The 16,367-nt window shown below is 38.2% G+C and overlaps 1 protein-coding gene across 3 annotated transcripts in view; it reads right to left on the bottom strand.

Annotated features, from left to right (window-relative positions):
- Positions 1-16,367, bottom strand: part of FNDC3B (fibronectin type III domain containing 3B) — a 352,800-nt gene that overhangs the window by 135,339 nt on the left and 201,094 nt on the right. For all 3 annotated transcript variants that reach the window (XM_043875197.1, XM_043875198.1, XM_043875199.1), the window contains exons 5-6: positions 12,105-12,348; positions 8,763-9,050 (exon numbers count right to left, since the gene is read on the bottom strand). In XM_043875197.1, coding sequence (XP_043731132.1) covers positions 8,763-9,050; positions 12,105-12,348 — 532 coding nt within the window. The remainder of the gene's footprint in view (positions 1-8,762; positions 9,051-12,104; positions 12,349-16,367) is intronic.

Below are 16,367 nucleotides of genomic sequence, written 5' to 3'. Positions count from 1 at the left end.
AAAACAGCCGTATGTTCCCCAGACTGCCTGCCTTCCAGCCAACACGTAGGCAGTTGTTGCAAGGCCTGAAAACCTGCTCAGACCTCTCCCAGCATCACTCAGGGGCCTTTCGAGACTAGGGGATAGATCTGGCAGCCTATGTCTAAAATGGAAGTAAGGGTGTTAATTGCCCAGTTTCTTGCCAAGATGAGTGTATCTTGCATTTTGATCCAAGGGTCCACATTGTCCCTTTAAAAAAAGAAAAGTTATTTGGGTTTCCTTGGACTATTTTCACTTTTCAGACTGTACTTGGCAGAAGAATGGATGAATTCCACTGACTTGAGCTCATTTTTAATTTTTTTTTCATGTTTTCTTGATATATTTGCCATACACAGGATTCAAATGCAGCTGCAGACAGGTGAAAACACACACAGGATTCATCATCACCAGAGACTTGAGAGATGAAGCAATCATGAAAAGCCAGCTAGAAACTGTACATTTTTAAATGCAGTGCAGAAAGTACCCACATTGGGAGAAAGGACCCCTGCTCCCTCCACAAGCAAACTCTCTTCCAATACACCCAGTCTGACTATGCCTAAGAGGTATGTGCTCATGAGATAAAAAGGCTACAAGTGAAAGAAGAAATCAGCCACTCATGAAGTGCAAAAGCCCCACTAAACATCTCAAACAGAAAAGCACCAGTGCTATCTCTTAAGGGGAGCCAGGACCAAAAAAATTCCAAAAGAAAATCTGCTTGGACTCCCCACATTCCTGACCTTATTAACATCAGCCTCCTCCTTCCAAACAAAGCAGACCACTGTCAGGCCTGCACAGGTGGATGCAGCCACCTCCTCCCAGAGCTAAGCCACCCAGCAAGAGAGCGCCTCCAAGAACCCACAGGTGCTCATCATCTCAGAGCTCCAGAGGAAAAGGCTGTCCACAGCCTTACCACAGCAATTCTTATCTGCAGAATGAATAAGCGTGCATGCCAATTATCAATAAAGAGATACTGGGGTCAGATTTGTCGTCTGAACAGTAAATGCCAAATGTAGGAAAAGAAAAAAATGTCAGGGAGGGCCATCTGAGAAGGGATCAGGATACAAAAACTTGGTATACTGCTACTGGGGATGAGAAAGCAGTTTATGACGTCTGAAGGAGAAAAGCACAAGAATGATGCCTTTGTCACCAGCTTTCAATATTACGATTAGAAATTATGATTCTATGTGATGGAATTTTATTGAATGTGTAACTGAATCTCTGGATTATCAACGATTCCAAAGGTCAAATGCCAAAAGTATACTGTACCTTCATCTTCTTCTATATTTGAAATTCTTACCATTTTGTTTCAATTTTTCCCCATATGGCCCTCTAAGTTCTAGAGGTTTTGCCATAAGCTACTATTTACATGCTAGTGACAAAAAAGGAACTTCCCCTCCCTACCCCTCGCATATACATATACAGGTACCACAAAAGGAACATGCTTCAGCTTAAATCCAGTGTTTTAATGGAATGCCTCCCACACCTCTCATTTAAAATCTTCCTTAAACATTGTTTGGTATTCAGAGGGCTGCTTGGTTTTCAAATGTTACTGTGCCTGATCACTACCTGGAGAGCCCAATGAAACACAGGTTGCTGGGCCCCTAGTCCACCAACTGTAATCCCGTAGGCCTGGGGCAGGCCAGGGGGCACAGGTCTCAGAAGCTCCAAGATGGTGAGAGGCAGGAGCCTGGGACTGAACAGCCAGAGTTCAGGAGAGAATGAGAAAAGCCACGGGGATGACAAGTGCCTGTACCTCCCACCCCAACCACAGCAGCACACCAATTCTACCTGCTCTCTTGGTGCACACGCACATGTGTGTGTGCATGTGTGTGACAGAGACAGACAGGGAGATCACGGTGGCAGGGGAGGAAGGTTACTGTATTTAACGGAGGATCCACAAAAGATTTTCTGAAAAAGGAAGATATGCTCTTCAATAAGATACTGAAAATCACTGACTTTAACTCATCTGTTCATTTTACTGAAAGGAAACTGGAGTTCCAGTGAGATGACTTGTTATGCATCACACAGTCCAAAACACAAGATAGCAAGTAAGTTGCTATCTTACAATTCCATTAAGGTTTGAAAATGTTCAAGTAATGAGTAAAAAAGATAAACCCAGGATGAGGTAAATGTCAGCAGTATCAACTGCACACATGAAATACTTTTATACACACACACACAAGTGTTTGGAAATTTTGACTTATAAACACTCTTGATGTTCTCTCTCTTCCTCCCCCTACCCAAACCACCCCCATTATTAATGAGATTGCACAAGTCTTTTCATATTATCAGACAGTGGATCCTCACCATAGTTTTTATTTTTCATTCTGGCTTCACATCAACACTTCTAAAACAGTACCAACAGAAAACCTTACTTTCCTACTCAGGGTATATGACAAAGAGGCTACAATGCTGGTTAAAAACTAGGGGATTTCAATTACAAAATTGTATCCCTCTGAGTAACTTCCTTTATACCATGCACTTTGGTTTTTACCAAGGATAAAATGAAAGGATGGAACTTCCCTCTCACTCAGCGAACAGCACCAACAGAAACTTCTTTAGTTTCTGTGATAAAAGGAACATGACAGTTTTAACTGGGTTTGGGCCACAGAAGAGCCTGAGCTCTTCTTCCACAACTCTCTGCACACAAGGACAGCTTGTTTCATTCCTGTTCTGGGCCAACTATGGACATGGAACCCAAGCACTGATCTACAATCAAATGTTAGTTAAGGAAAAGAAAAAGTAAGGGGAAATTCTTGAAATATTTTCTCCTAGTCAATTTGCCCTAGCTATGCCTTGGGAGACAGGCAGGCTTAACAGAAGAGGTGATATGTGACCTAGCTCTTGAAGATCTGAGTTGGAGTGCGCTAGGCAGAGGGGCTGGAAGGAAAAGAAGAGAGAATGAGGCATAGTCCTGAAATAGGGAAAAACTCTGGACACCTGGTGAGGCGAGCATCAAGCAGCTTAGACAATGGGGGACCACCACAGAGGTCCCACAAGGAGGAGGGGGATAGCATGTTCAAATCTGATGGAGCTGCAGCCATAATCAGAGGATGGGATGGAGACGAAGATCCATAAGGACGTATCTTAAAATAGAAGGTGGTCCTTCTCAGGCTGAGCACAGGGACTCCTAACTCAGGTTTCTAAAAAATGTATGAGGAGATGCCAAAGACAGGGACCATTAGAAAGGATTCCCCAAGAGGGCACCGAGAGTTATCACTCACTTGGAACTTCAGGGTGGAGAAGACTGTCTGATCCCAAAGGCCCAAGTGTTCTCTGCCCACACCAAGGTATGCAAAGAAACAGGAATCCTACACTTCCCTGATGGTACTGTGGGGCTTTGTCCTAAGCTGGTTTTCCCAAAAGTACCAGTAAATGAACAGAGGGGTTGGCTGCAGAGTAGAAGCCAAGAGAGCAGTTAAGTACACAGGACTCTTTCTACAAATATTTACTAAGTATTAGCAGCAGCAGCAGTTCTCTATCTTGCTGGTCACCATTCTCAGTGGAGGTTTGATCAAAAACAGCAAGCCAGATCAAGTGAAGAGATTCTGGTTGAGCAGATCTCAAATGAGGTTGAGGGGGTCTGCATTTTTTGCAAGTCCCATTGGTGTTTCTGAAGTACAGTCAACCAAGAAAACCAGCATTCAAGAGAGTAATTAACGTATCTCTGTCTTTTTAATGTGTTGATTTCTTTAGGTTAATATAGTGTGTTTGCTTCTCTATCACAGGACCAGGTACAAATTTGAAGTTTGCCCTTTTCCTTTTACGCTTGTTATTTCCTAAGTGGTAGAAAGGTGCTAGTAACAAGCAGACTCCCTCAAAAGCTAGGGAATTCTGAGGAAAAAAGGTTGGCCTTCTCTGGCAATGTGGGCATCTTAAGTAGAACGTAGAAAAATAATACCACAAGCTGCACTTCAAGGCTAAGTATAAAACATAATCATGTGCAAATGACATATGAATGTAAACAGGTCAATAATATTAATCAGATGGCATTGTATGAATTACCTGAACTTATGAATTATCTGAAAGATGTATTTCCCAGGTACAGAAGTCAATTGTTGTATATTCAAGGAAAAAGATGCTCTGGGAGAATGTTCTCACTTAAAAGAAAGCAGAAGAATTGTGGGATCCTTTTAGCCAACAACCACATTCTGAGGCCCACAGGGCTGAACCATTATAAACATTATAATGGACTCCACAAACAACAGGAGTTTTGTTGGTGTTTTACTCCACCTGATTCATGATTCCCTCTTTGCTTAGACAACCTGGAGGCTCAAAGCCAAAGAGATGACATATAAAATTGTTCAAGCTAGTCTTCGACAGTATGTGAACTGAGAACTTCCAGATATACAAGCTGGATTTAGAAAAGGCAGAGGAACCAGAGATCAAATTGCCAACATCTGTTGGATCATAGAAAAAAGCAAGAGAATTCCAGAAAAACATCTACTTCTTTTTCATTGACTGCTCTAGAGCCTTACTGGTTTTTCCAGTAGTCAAGTTCGGATGTTAAGAGTTGGACCATAAAGAAGGCTGAGCACCAGAGAATTGATGCTTTTGAACTGTGGTGCTGGAGAAGACTCTTGAGAGTCCCTTGGACTGCAAGGAGAATGAACCAGTTAATCCTGAAAGAAATCAACCCTTAATATTCACTGGAAGGACAGATGCTGAAGCTCCAATACTCTGGCCACCTGATGGGAAGAGCTGACTCACTGGAAAAGACTCTGATGCTGGGAAAGATTGAAGGCGGGAGGAAAAGGGGGCAACAGAGGACAAGATGGATGGATGGCATCACTAACTCAGTGGACAGGAGTTTGAAGAAATTCTGAGAGATGGGGATGAACAGAGAAGCCTGGTGTGCTGCAGTCCATGGGGTTGCAAAGAGTCGACAGGACTGAGCGACTAAACAACAACATTAGGCCACTCTGCGGGATTCTTTTATGTACAACATTCCTCATGTCTTCCTTTTATTTGTCCTCAGTTTCCTGAGATATTTTTTTATACACTAATTTTTACAGACGATTTAGTTGCAGAGTAAAACTGAGCAGCTACAAAGAACACTTGGGTACACCCCACCCCCAAATACATGTATTCTCTCCCACCTATCAGAATCCACACCAGAGCAGTACATTTGTTACAACTGATGTATACTGACATCACCACCACCAGGGCCATAGTTTACATCAGTGTACATGTAACTCTTAGTGTTGTACACTGTATGGGTTTTGACAAATGTATATGATGTAAGCCTACTGTTACAGAACCAGACGGAGTAGTTTCACTGCCCTCAAATCCTCTGTGCTTGGCTTATGCATCCCTCCCTCCCCCAATCTCTGACAACTGTAGATCTTCTTATCATCTCCATAATTTTGCCTTTTCCTATCAGGTAATTGGAATCATACTTTATGTAGCCCTTTCAGACTTGCTTGTTTTACTTAGTAATGCATATTTAAGGTGGCTCCATGTCATTCATAGCTAGACCGCTCATTTCTTTTCAGTGCAGAGTAATATTCCATGTCTGGATATACCAATTTATCTATCCATTTACTTACTGAAGGACATTCTGGTTGCTTCCAAGTTTTGGCACTTATGAGTAAAGTTGCTCTAAACATACATGTGCATTTTGGGGGGTCAGGATATAAATTTTCAATTCATTTGGGTAAATACATATTTCTTTTTTTTTTTAATTTTTTTATTTTTCCAGTGGGTTTTGTCATACATTGATATGAATCAGCCATAGATTTACATGTATTCCCAATCCCGATCCCCCCTCCCACCTCCCTCTCCACCCGATTCCTCTGGGTCTTCCCAGTGCACCAGGCCGGAGCACTTGTCTCATGCATCCCACCTGGGCTGGTGATCTGTTTCACCATAGATAGTATACATGCTGTTCTTTTGAAATATCCCACCCTCACATTCTCCCACAGAGTTCAAAAGTCTGTTCTGTATTTCTGTGTCTCTTTTTCTGTTTTGCATATAGGGTTATCGTTATCACCTTTCTAAATTCCATATATATGTGTTAGTATGCTGTAATGTTCTTTATCTTTCTGGCTTACTTCACTCTGTATAATGGGCTCCAGCTTCATCCATCTCATTAGGACTGGTTCAAATGAATTCTTTTTAATGGCTGAGTAATATTCCATGGTGTATATGTACCACAGCTTCCTTATCCATTCATCTGCTGATGGGCATCTAGGTTGCTTCCATGTCCTGGCTATTATAAACAGTGCTGCGATGAACATTGGGGTGCACGTGTCTCTTTCAGATCTGGTTTCCTCAGTGTGTATGCCCAGAAGTGGGATTGCTGGGTCATATGGCAGTTCTATTTCCAGTTTTTTAAGGAATCTCCACACTGTTCTCCATAGCGGCTGTACTAGTTTGCATTCCCACCAACAGTGTAAGAGGGTTCCCTTTTCTCCACACCCTCTCCAGCATTTATTGCTTGTAGACTTTTGGATAGCAGCCATCCTGACTGGCGTGTAATGGTACCTCATTGTGGTTTTGATTTGCATTTCTCTAATAATGAGTGATGTTGAGCATCTTATACAACATGTAAACTCCCTCAGATCCTTACTGGAATGAGCTAGAGTACATAAGATAATACTCCATCTGATTTATGTTTCATGGTCAAACCACCTGGAGAGTAGCACTTGGACTGATTCTGAGGAGGCAAATAGTGTGATGAGAACAAGGGTAACACATTGCACTTGAACTGAAGGTGAGAGAAAAATATTTTCTCCTTTGTGAAACACACACTTCTAAAAGGCCATAGCAAGAGTAATCTCACTGTTAGCAACACGGTAACATGTTTTCTACACAAGAGCAACGAGTTTGAGGTGCTCAGAATAATTATATTCTCTGTCAGAAGATAAAACGACAAAATGCCTATAAACATATGTACATTAACAAGCATTTCAGTGTTGATTTCAATGCAAATCCATTTTTTATCTAATAGCTATAATAGGATATTAAAAAATAGGGTAGCTTACATATTTAAGTATATACAAAATGAAATAATTGCATACATAAGGAAGGTACTTACTTTTGCAGCAGTTAATTCATAATACATTAATTTTGTATGCTAACCTCAACCCTCCTCCATCTTATTTACCTTCTCTTACAATCTCTCAGCCTCTTAGATCTTCTTAAATTTATTTTACTTATCTGTATTATATTTATCTATGTCACCTGTCTTAAATCTTTTCTGATACAAGGCAGGGCAAAAATTATTAAAGAATGAATCAAGTAATCAAGGTATTCAGACTTGGTAAGCTCTCTGAAGACAGCTAATACATTCTTTTTCTCTTTTCTATAGACTAAAATTCTCCTTAGGTAAACCTATTTCTAATTTTGTGTGTTTGTGTGTATGTGTATGAACTATTTTACATGCCATGATTTAAAATTACAACATTGCTAATATCTGAATTTCAAACTTAAAAATTATAGTATCATCTAACTAAAACTTACTCTATATAATAGACATAGTACTTTCCTCCAGGAGCTGTTTAAAAGCCTCTTCAATCTTGGGTTTCTCTTATATACTTATTTATGCTTTGCTTAATAATTGCTATAATAATGCATGATAATTAAATATAACTTGGAAAATACAGAAAAGAATAAAAAACAAAATGAAAGGCATCTATAATTCATTTCACTCCGAGAAATTACTGTTCACTTTTCACTATATCTTATTATTACTCTTTTTCATGCTACAGTTTACTCATGTAAATAACATGGGGCGAAATGCTGATACTGAAGTCTGGTTTTACCTAATTTTCCTCAGCCCTGACAGAGGCCACTCTTCCCTACACAATTAACCACACACTAATTAGTTTTCATTCACAAACATATTCTCACATACACAGTGCCTTTTTCTACCTGGTTGAGGTCCAAAAAGGAAGGAATGTATTTAACCATATTATAATCAGTTCTGACCTTGTCTTTTACATGTCTTTGTTTATCTACATCTGTAATCTCACCTAACTTATCAAAATGTTCTTCTTTGTCTTCCCTTAAGTCAATCTTCTACATATACCCATATAAAAGGCATGTTTTTCACTCCTGTGGCGTTAAGAACAGGTTGTGTCTAAATCTCATCTAAAAGCATCATTTACAACATACATACCTTCTTCCCCAAATTAACTGATCTACAGCCACAAAATTAATCTACAAAAAAAAAAAAACAAACAAACAAAAAAACCCAACATGCCCTTTGAGCTAATATCTCTCTATCTGGACATGGTGACACTACTTCTTCCTTCTCATTCTTGATCTATGAATACTTCATTCAAGATGCCAAAGGTGGCATTCAACAATGACTAATGAGGAAGCCAGAAATACACTGCCTTACAAGACGATAAATTTTACTACAGTATAGAATTAATTACATCTGGTTTTACGAGGTATAATTATGCAGAGATTTAAACTAGCCCTACATTTGGTTTTACTTAGACTCTCTTCCACATCTGTCTAGTTAATGAAACAACAGAAGTAAGCCAATGTGAAAACACTTTCAGAGAGTTGTTACTGAGATTAAGTAGACTGTTACATGGCCCACGTGGCCAAAGAAATAATATTTCTGCCATGAAGCAGTAATAAAAAAGAGGTGATACAATATCCTGTTCTTGCTAAGCAAAGATAAAGAGAAGGTCTACCCCATCATTCCCAGAAGAAAGACCAACTGCCATGATATAAACTTCTGTAAAACTCATAATTCACTCTTGATGGCAAACTTCTCTGAACATTACCTTGCAAGTCTGCATCACTCGCCTTTGGGCTGCTTCTCGCCCGCCGCTCCGCTTTCTTGACGCCCGGCCCGCCGCCGCTGCCGCCTCCTCCGCCGCCGCCGCCGCCGCCGTGGGCCTTGCCGTAGCCGTTGTACACGGTGGTGCAGCTGCTCTTGTAGATGGAAGAAGGAGGGCTGTTGAGGCGATTCTGGCGGTCAATCTGGCGGTCTTTCAGCTTTTTGTGCGGAGGTTTGCTATACTGGTCTTCTCGGGTGATGTAACTCGACATTCCATAGAGTGGTATGATTTCTAAAAGAGCGGTTAGGAGAAACGCAAACTCAGTCTACATCTTCAACAATACAGTCTTACATGGTCAAATGACCTGTCTCCTGAAGGAAGAAGTTAACATATTTTACAGTACATACAGTATAAAATATTTTTAAGAGAGTGGTATGCATATTATACCTGTTTAAAATACTCCCATTCATTTCTAACCAATAAAGGAATAATTAATCATTAAAAAAAATTATATTGTGTGTTCAGAAATGTTCCAGAGATTAAGGAAAATATTAAAGAGTCTTTTCTATCAAGAGTTCATATTCTAGTTGAACATATAATTAAGCTTGATTCTGCCTGTCAGTTGTTCTTAGTAGTTGCAATCTACAAAAAATTAACAAACAAATATCCCCTTAAGTAATAAGTCCTCAGAATCAAAACATTTAAATGTATGCTTATCCTTAGAGACAGAATATTTCTACTGGAAAATATACAGCAACAAGCATATAAGAGGTTATTTGTGCCATCTAGAACAGCCAACATTTGAACAAAATCTACTATAATGAAGAGATGAGAAATTTCCATTAAAAATAATCAAAGCTCACAGAATTAAGGGAAATGTTCAAGAGATTATAGAGCTACATATAAGCCACCTTTGCAACCTGGCGCCAGACATAACCATCTATTGTCTTAAACTTGTATTCTGCGGTAATCAGCAGACAAGACACTCCGACCAGTAGAATGTCACCTGGCTTCACTATCCACATTTTTACATGGCTCAGAAGAAAATGGAAGCCTGTGAAATAATCTTATGATCTGAGGAGGAAACACCTATTTTAAAATTAAATTTTTAAAGCAATTAAAAATCATATTTAGATACTAATAAAAATGATAATACAGAACACAGATACTGGGTCTTTACATGTTTATAACAAAAAAAAAAAGGCTCCACATGCACAGAGGGATCATATAAATTACCATCCAAATCCGGGTACTTCTGAGGGTAACTAGGGAACACTTCTAATTACTTATCTGGACACAAGACCTAAACCAGCACTGTTCTAGGCACATCAGCAATGTAAAGTCACCCTACATAACTGAACAACCGACGTTTCAACTGTTGAATGGTAAAGCTCCACTTTTCATTTTCTTTCTGTTCACATAGCTTGAGGAAGACCTTAAAAAAGCAAATCTTTACAAGATAACCAATTTTTACTAGAGAAACACAATTCTATTCACAGAGTGCATGCCCAAGTAAATTATGTTTAAACACAGAAAAAGAATGGTAAAGGCTTTAAATATCTCAAGATATTACACGTGAGACTTAAAATATTCACCATGAGTACTGGTTGAGTAATATTTTAAAACATCAAGAACTTTAAAAATGCATACAGTTTGGGAAACTAAATGTCTCAATTACTTTTAGGTGCACACACACTGAGAACTAAGGTACAAGAACATATAAAAGGCTTTTTATTTATAAAGCAAAAGATTTTTGTTTTCTGTTTAATTAGGAATCAATGAAGACAGCACTTTCATTTATTTTACATTATTGTTCTGTGTTATTTTAATGAAAATAAATCAAAACACCCTAATTCAATGAAGAAGAGGGTTTTTTTTTTGCTTAATTCTAATAACTTAAATCATACTATTGTGTAAAATTACAAAAGACACCATTCACAAAACAGTAATTGTGTGGCATGCTACTAAAGACTGCTAAAATAAAGCAGGTCATACACTCTTCATCAAGTAATGAGTCAACAGCCAAGGCTTTTCACACTGTCATTAAGCTCAGACCCAACTAGAAAACTGACAAGTACTCAAACATTTAAAGAGTATTGTATGAGTACTGAATATGTTTTTAAAAACTGTTCTTAACTAACTGAAATTTTTCAGTTTTTATCAAAATATTTTCATGTAATATGCCCAGTGTCTGATGTTCTGGAGTGTTATGTTACTAGGCAAGAAGACTACAGCAATAGGAAGTTATTGATGCCTCTATGCATTTAAAGTATTGATTTCGTCTTTTGCTGTCACCTCTCTGTACCCTATTATAATAGCATTTAAGCCTTTTGAATTATATTAAATTTCTTTCTAAATGCTACTGCGAAAAAAAAAAAAATTAAATTCTATCCCTAAGTTAAAATAGGATACTGACAATTTCACTTAAAATAGCCACATATATATATTTTATATATATACAAATATATATATATTATATATATATAAAATCAATGAAAGTAAGGTAATAACATCCTCCAAAATAAGAAGACATTTCCCATACACTTTATCTGTAAACCAACATAATAAATGTTTGAAGCAATTCATAGTCAGACACAGAAGAAAATTACTTTGCAAAGTTCTAGTGTTTAAAGTCTCATTTTACCCTCACTTATCTGGTTTCTTAGTATCCATTTTGACAGAGAAGGGCTTCAGATTAAACCAATACCAAGGCCAAAACTAACAAGACATAATGCCGATATCTCTGAGACTCTCTTCATTTCAAGGTAAGTATCTGCCTAACAAACAGTGAAACTGTGGCTGCACTAATAGCTATTCTCAAACTAAAAACAGCACTCAGGAAGACCGTGTCAACAGTGAGAGGATTTTGAGTTCTGCCAAGATTGCAAAAGAGCATCCAGGAAACTCAAAGGTTACTGAGACCTCACAGTCTTCTATCATTGGAAATGCGGCACAAAATCGTTTGTAATTTCCCTTCTACCGCTTGACCATATGGATGCCTAAGAACTAATGTGCTGCAGCTCTGGCTCAGGCCACTCTCATATAAAAATATGTTAACAGGACATGGAAACATATGATAGATTACTGCCTCTTTCCTGAAATAAGAAGTGGCTTGCCCACTACCTGCGCTCTGTGGGGTGGGATGGGGACAGAATTTGAAAAAATAGAGTCCCAAGATATAACTTGAGGACAAAGAAAGCTAGGAATTTCCAATGAGCTTTACACAGCAGATAGATCCTCCTCTACCATGCTTATTGCAGAAGAAACAAAGGCTCTATGGCTCTCTAAAGCTACTTCAGTTTTGTAAGCAGTTCCAACAGCTCCAGATGCCAGCAATTGACTCACCTTGCTCACTGTATATTGTGGGAGGAAGATGATGCTGAGGAAAGAACTGAGGTGGCATATCTCCAGGTCCAGTAACAGGTGGGTAGTACGCTGTGTGTGAGTTATGGATAAAATGTGGGTGGTGAGTCAGGTAGGGGGGTAGATGATGGGTTGGAGACATGGCCGAGGGGTAGCTTGGGGGGTAACACTCAGGAGATTGGGGTGTGACCACCACCCGGCGGACTCCAGTATTGTCTTCAATCACCTAGGGAAAACGACAAAAAGAATATAGTATGTATTATTAGCAAATATTCTGTGAGTGTAGATAGTACTTAATTGCTTCCCTCCTTAACTTTAATCTTCTCTTCTCTATAGGGGGAAAAATAGTGCATGTTGAATTCTGGTTCTCTGATTCAACTAGCTGGGCTTCCCTGGTGGCTCAGTGCTAAAGAATCCACCTGCAATGCAGGAGACCTAGGTTCAAGCCCTGGGTCAGGAAGATCCCTGGAGAAGGAAATGGTAACCTACTCCACTATTCTCGCCTGAAGAATTCCATAGACAGAGGAGTCTGGTGGGCTATAGTTCATGGAGTCATGAAGAGCTGGATAAGATTTAGTGACTAAACAACAACAAAAAAATACAACTAGTAAAATGAATTTTAGAAATAACATTATTCAACTGGTAGTTTTCCAGAAAGAAGAGATGTTCTGGGTCACATAAATATGCTTTAGAGGTCTGAGCTTCCATTATCTGCCCAACAACACCCAACCCCACACCTGCTTTATCAAGTATAGTTCCATGACACTGCAGCTTTAAGAAACCAAGAGAGGTTGGCTTTACAAACTATAGCTTCAGAAACTATAATGGTACCGAAAGGTCATTTAATCTGGAACCAAGTTTGTGGATGAAAGGAGGGGATCCCCACTTATCAAACACTTGAGCAATCCCAAATCAAGAAGGACACCTTTTGCTCCCAAGATGTCCAGATGACGTCCCAGGGGTTGTGAAGGGGACATTATGACCAGGGACTTGTTATGGGCAGAATGAGCCTATCAACTTTCTATCCATACTTTCTTCAAGTGATTTTTTAAAAATTCAACCAAGGAAAATAACACAAGGCAGTACAATGCCAGTATTTACTGGCTCTGTGGCCAACTGCATGCTATCTGTTCTAGGAGCAAACAATTTTGTTGAGATGCAAGACATGAAATACTGCGACAGAAACCGTAATCCAAAGGCAAAGCTGTGGGGTACAGAGAACAAGAGCATGAAATGGCAGAATCAGAGGAGGCTTCAGGGACCTCACAGAACTGGTAAGGCTGGGACAGGTAGAAGCCTGTGAGCCCTGTGTGAGGGCCCTGCAAAGAAGAAGACAATGATGGCTCGAGAGTGAACATGGAACCTGGGACTGGGCTTCCAAAGAGACCAGGTGGGCTAAACAAGCTTAAGACAATCAGGCACATCCACTGACAGAAAGTTCTGCTTAAACAAACAAGAATACTGAAGATTAAACTTGTATATTGAAATAGATTTCTCATTACACCTTAGGAGGCTGATTAGGGGCCAAAATAAAGTGACTTAATCATGTCTAAAAACATTCTAACAAAAAAAATTATACTAAGCTTTGCTTTTTAAAGTACTGCTTGAGACAAAATGACAAGTTTATCAACATTATTAGTCTGTACTTTAATGTACAAAATAGGTTTAATTTTAATTAATATCCATTAATCTTTATGTTAAGAAAACAAAAATATTTGTTTATTAATGAACTGATTAACATAATACCTTCAGAATTTACTATGTTAGCTCATTAATAAAGCAACATTAACTCCATAAAACTAAGATTCTGAGTCATACTCCCTACTAAAGCTCAGGATGTAGCTTTTTACATATTCTTTATTAAATATAACCTCTCCTTGGCAAGCTAATCACATTAGCCTTATTTAGGTTGCTAAGTTATAGGTATATGTGAAATGGTGCTTAAACCATGACACTAGAAATTCTCTAATGTATACACTAATAATTATCAAAGCATCTTTTTTTTAAAGTATAGTTGATTTGTAATGTATTAGATTCTGGTATATAGCAAAGTGAGTCAACTATACAGTGTATGAATCTATGAATATATATGTGTGTTGGTCACTCAGTCATGTCCAACTCTTTGAGATTTCGTGGACTACAGCCCGCCAGACTCCTTTGTTCATGGAATTCTCCAGGCAAGAATACTGGAGTAGGTAGCCACCCCCTTTTCCAGGGGATGTTTCCTGACCCAGGGATCAAACTCGAGTCTCCCAGACTGCAGGCAGATGCATTACCACGTGGACCCCCGTGGAAGCACAGTATATATATACATTCTTTCTCCCTACGGTTTATTATAGAATATTGAATATAGTTCCTGGTGCCATACAGTAGGATTTTGTTGTTTATTTTATAGATAGTAGTTTGTTATCTGCTGATCCCAAAATCCTCATTCATCTCCCTTCATCCTGTCACTTTCCCCCTTTTGTAATCACACGTTTGTTTTCTATGTCTGAGTCTGCTTCTGTTTTATAAATAAGTTCAATTGTATCCTATTTTAGATTGCACATATAAGTGATATCATATATTTGTCCTCTCTGGCTTACTTCACTTAGTATGATAATCTCTAGGTCCATTTATATTGGTGCAAATGGCATTATTTCATTGTTTATGGCTGAATAGTATTTCACTGTATGTATGTGTATTATACACACACACACACTACATTTTCTTTATCCATTCATCAGTGAATGGACATTTATGTTGTTTCCATGTCTTGGCTACCATAAATAGTGCTATTATGTACACTGGGATACATGTTATTTCCTCGAATTAAGAGTTTTCTTCAGATATATGCCTACGAACAGGACTGCTGGATCATACGGCAACTCTATTTTTAGTTTTTTAAGGAATCATCCACTCTATTTTCCATAGTAGCTGCACCAATTTACATTCCCACCAACAGTGTAGGAGGGTTCCCTTTTCTCCACACCCTCTCTAGCATTTGTTATTTGTAGACTTTTTAACGACGGTCATTCTGACCAGTGTGTGGTGATACTTTTTTGTAGTTCTGATTTGCATTTCTCTAATAATTAGTGATGCTGAGCATCTTTTCATGTGTCTTTTGGCCATCTGTATGTCTTTGGAGAAAAGTCTATTTAGGTCTTCTCCCCCCCCCTTTTTAAATTGGTTTCCTTTCTTTAGAAATTAAGCTTAGATTGCAACATTTTCAAATATTTTCTCCCCTTTCACAGATTGTCCTTGTGTTTTGTTTATGGTTTCCTCTGCTGTGCAAAAGCTTGTAAGTTTGATTAGGTTCCATTTATTTATTTCAAGCAACTTCTAGTTTGTCTAAAATGCAGAGCATGAATATGGTAGCACATCTGTACAATTTTAGTATAAATATGGGTTTTTCTTACCATCTGATATCAACATTTATTCTATAGTGTCTTTTTTCCTTCTACTTTGCTACTAGCTATTAAGAAAAGAGTAGGGCATGTTCTAGATGTCCCTCTTTCATGAAACCTTGATTCAGCCCTGTGCTAGACAATGGAAGGTCCACAGAAGTATTTGTTTTCTAGAAACTTACAACCTTCCTTATTTCAGAATGATCAAGCATTCTTAGAATGAACAAGCAGCCCATACACAATTGACTGAGGTAGTAAAAGAACAGGGCTCTTACTAAATGTGAAGAACAACCCCGGCTGGTAAACAGGAGTAGTTAGAAGGAAGAGAAATAATTTTCATTTTATCATATGGTTTTTGACTTGTTAAAGCACTTAAAGAAAAACAAATTGAGGAAACAGCACTAACAAAAGAAAGAATTCTAGTCAAGGAAGGGAAAAGAAAAAGTAAAAAGAAAACAGATGAAACATTATCTTTTTACTACTATATTTTATAAGAATAAATATTTCCACTAATTACAAAAATTAATAAATCTGAAATATAAATTACTTTTCTTCATCAAAAAATGGATTTCCAGTTAGAGAAGTAGCTTTTTGAAACCACAAATTGCTGGCATATATGAAAACTATTTCATAGCCCCATGTTTAATTATCGTAAATTATTCTGTGGTGTTTGTGAAAAAAGTCTATTTACATGTACATGTGTAACGGGATACTTTTGTAATGGGATACTCCCTTAACCAATCAAGGTCTTATGACTAAAAATATTTTTAAGAAATGGAATATTCTGAAATAACTAAAAACAAAAATTAAAAAAAAATTATGCTGAATATTTTATTTATTGTTCTTCCATAACACAAAC

This window comes from Cervus elaphus, chromosome 19, assembly GCF_910594005.1.
Source record: "Cervus elaphus chromosome 19, mCerEla1.1, whole genome shotgun sequence".
Classification (NCBI taxonomy): Eukaryota; Metazoa; Chordata; class Mammalia; order Artiodactyla; family Cervidae; genus Cervus; species Cervus elaphus.
The sequence above is the reverse complement of the archived record's forward strand: the minus strand, read 5'-3'. Positions and strand labels throughout refer to the sequence as shown.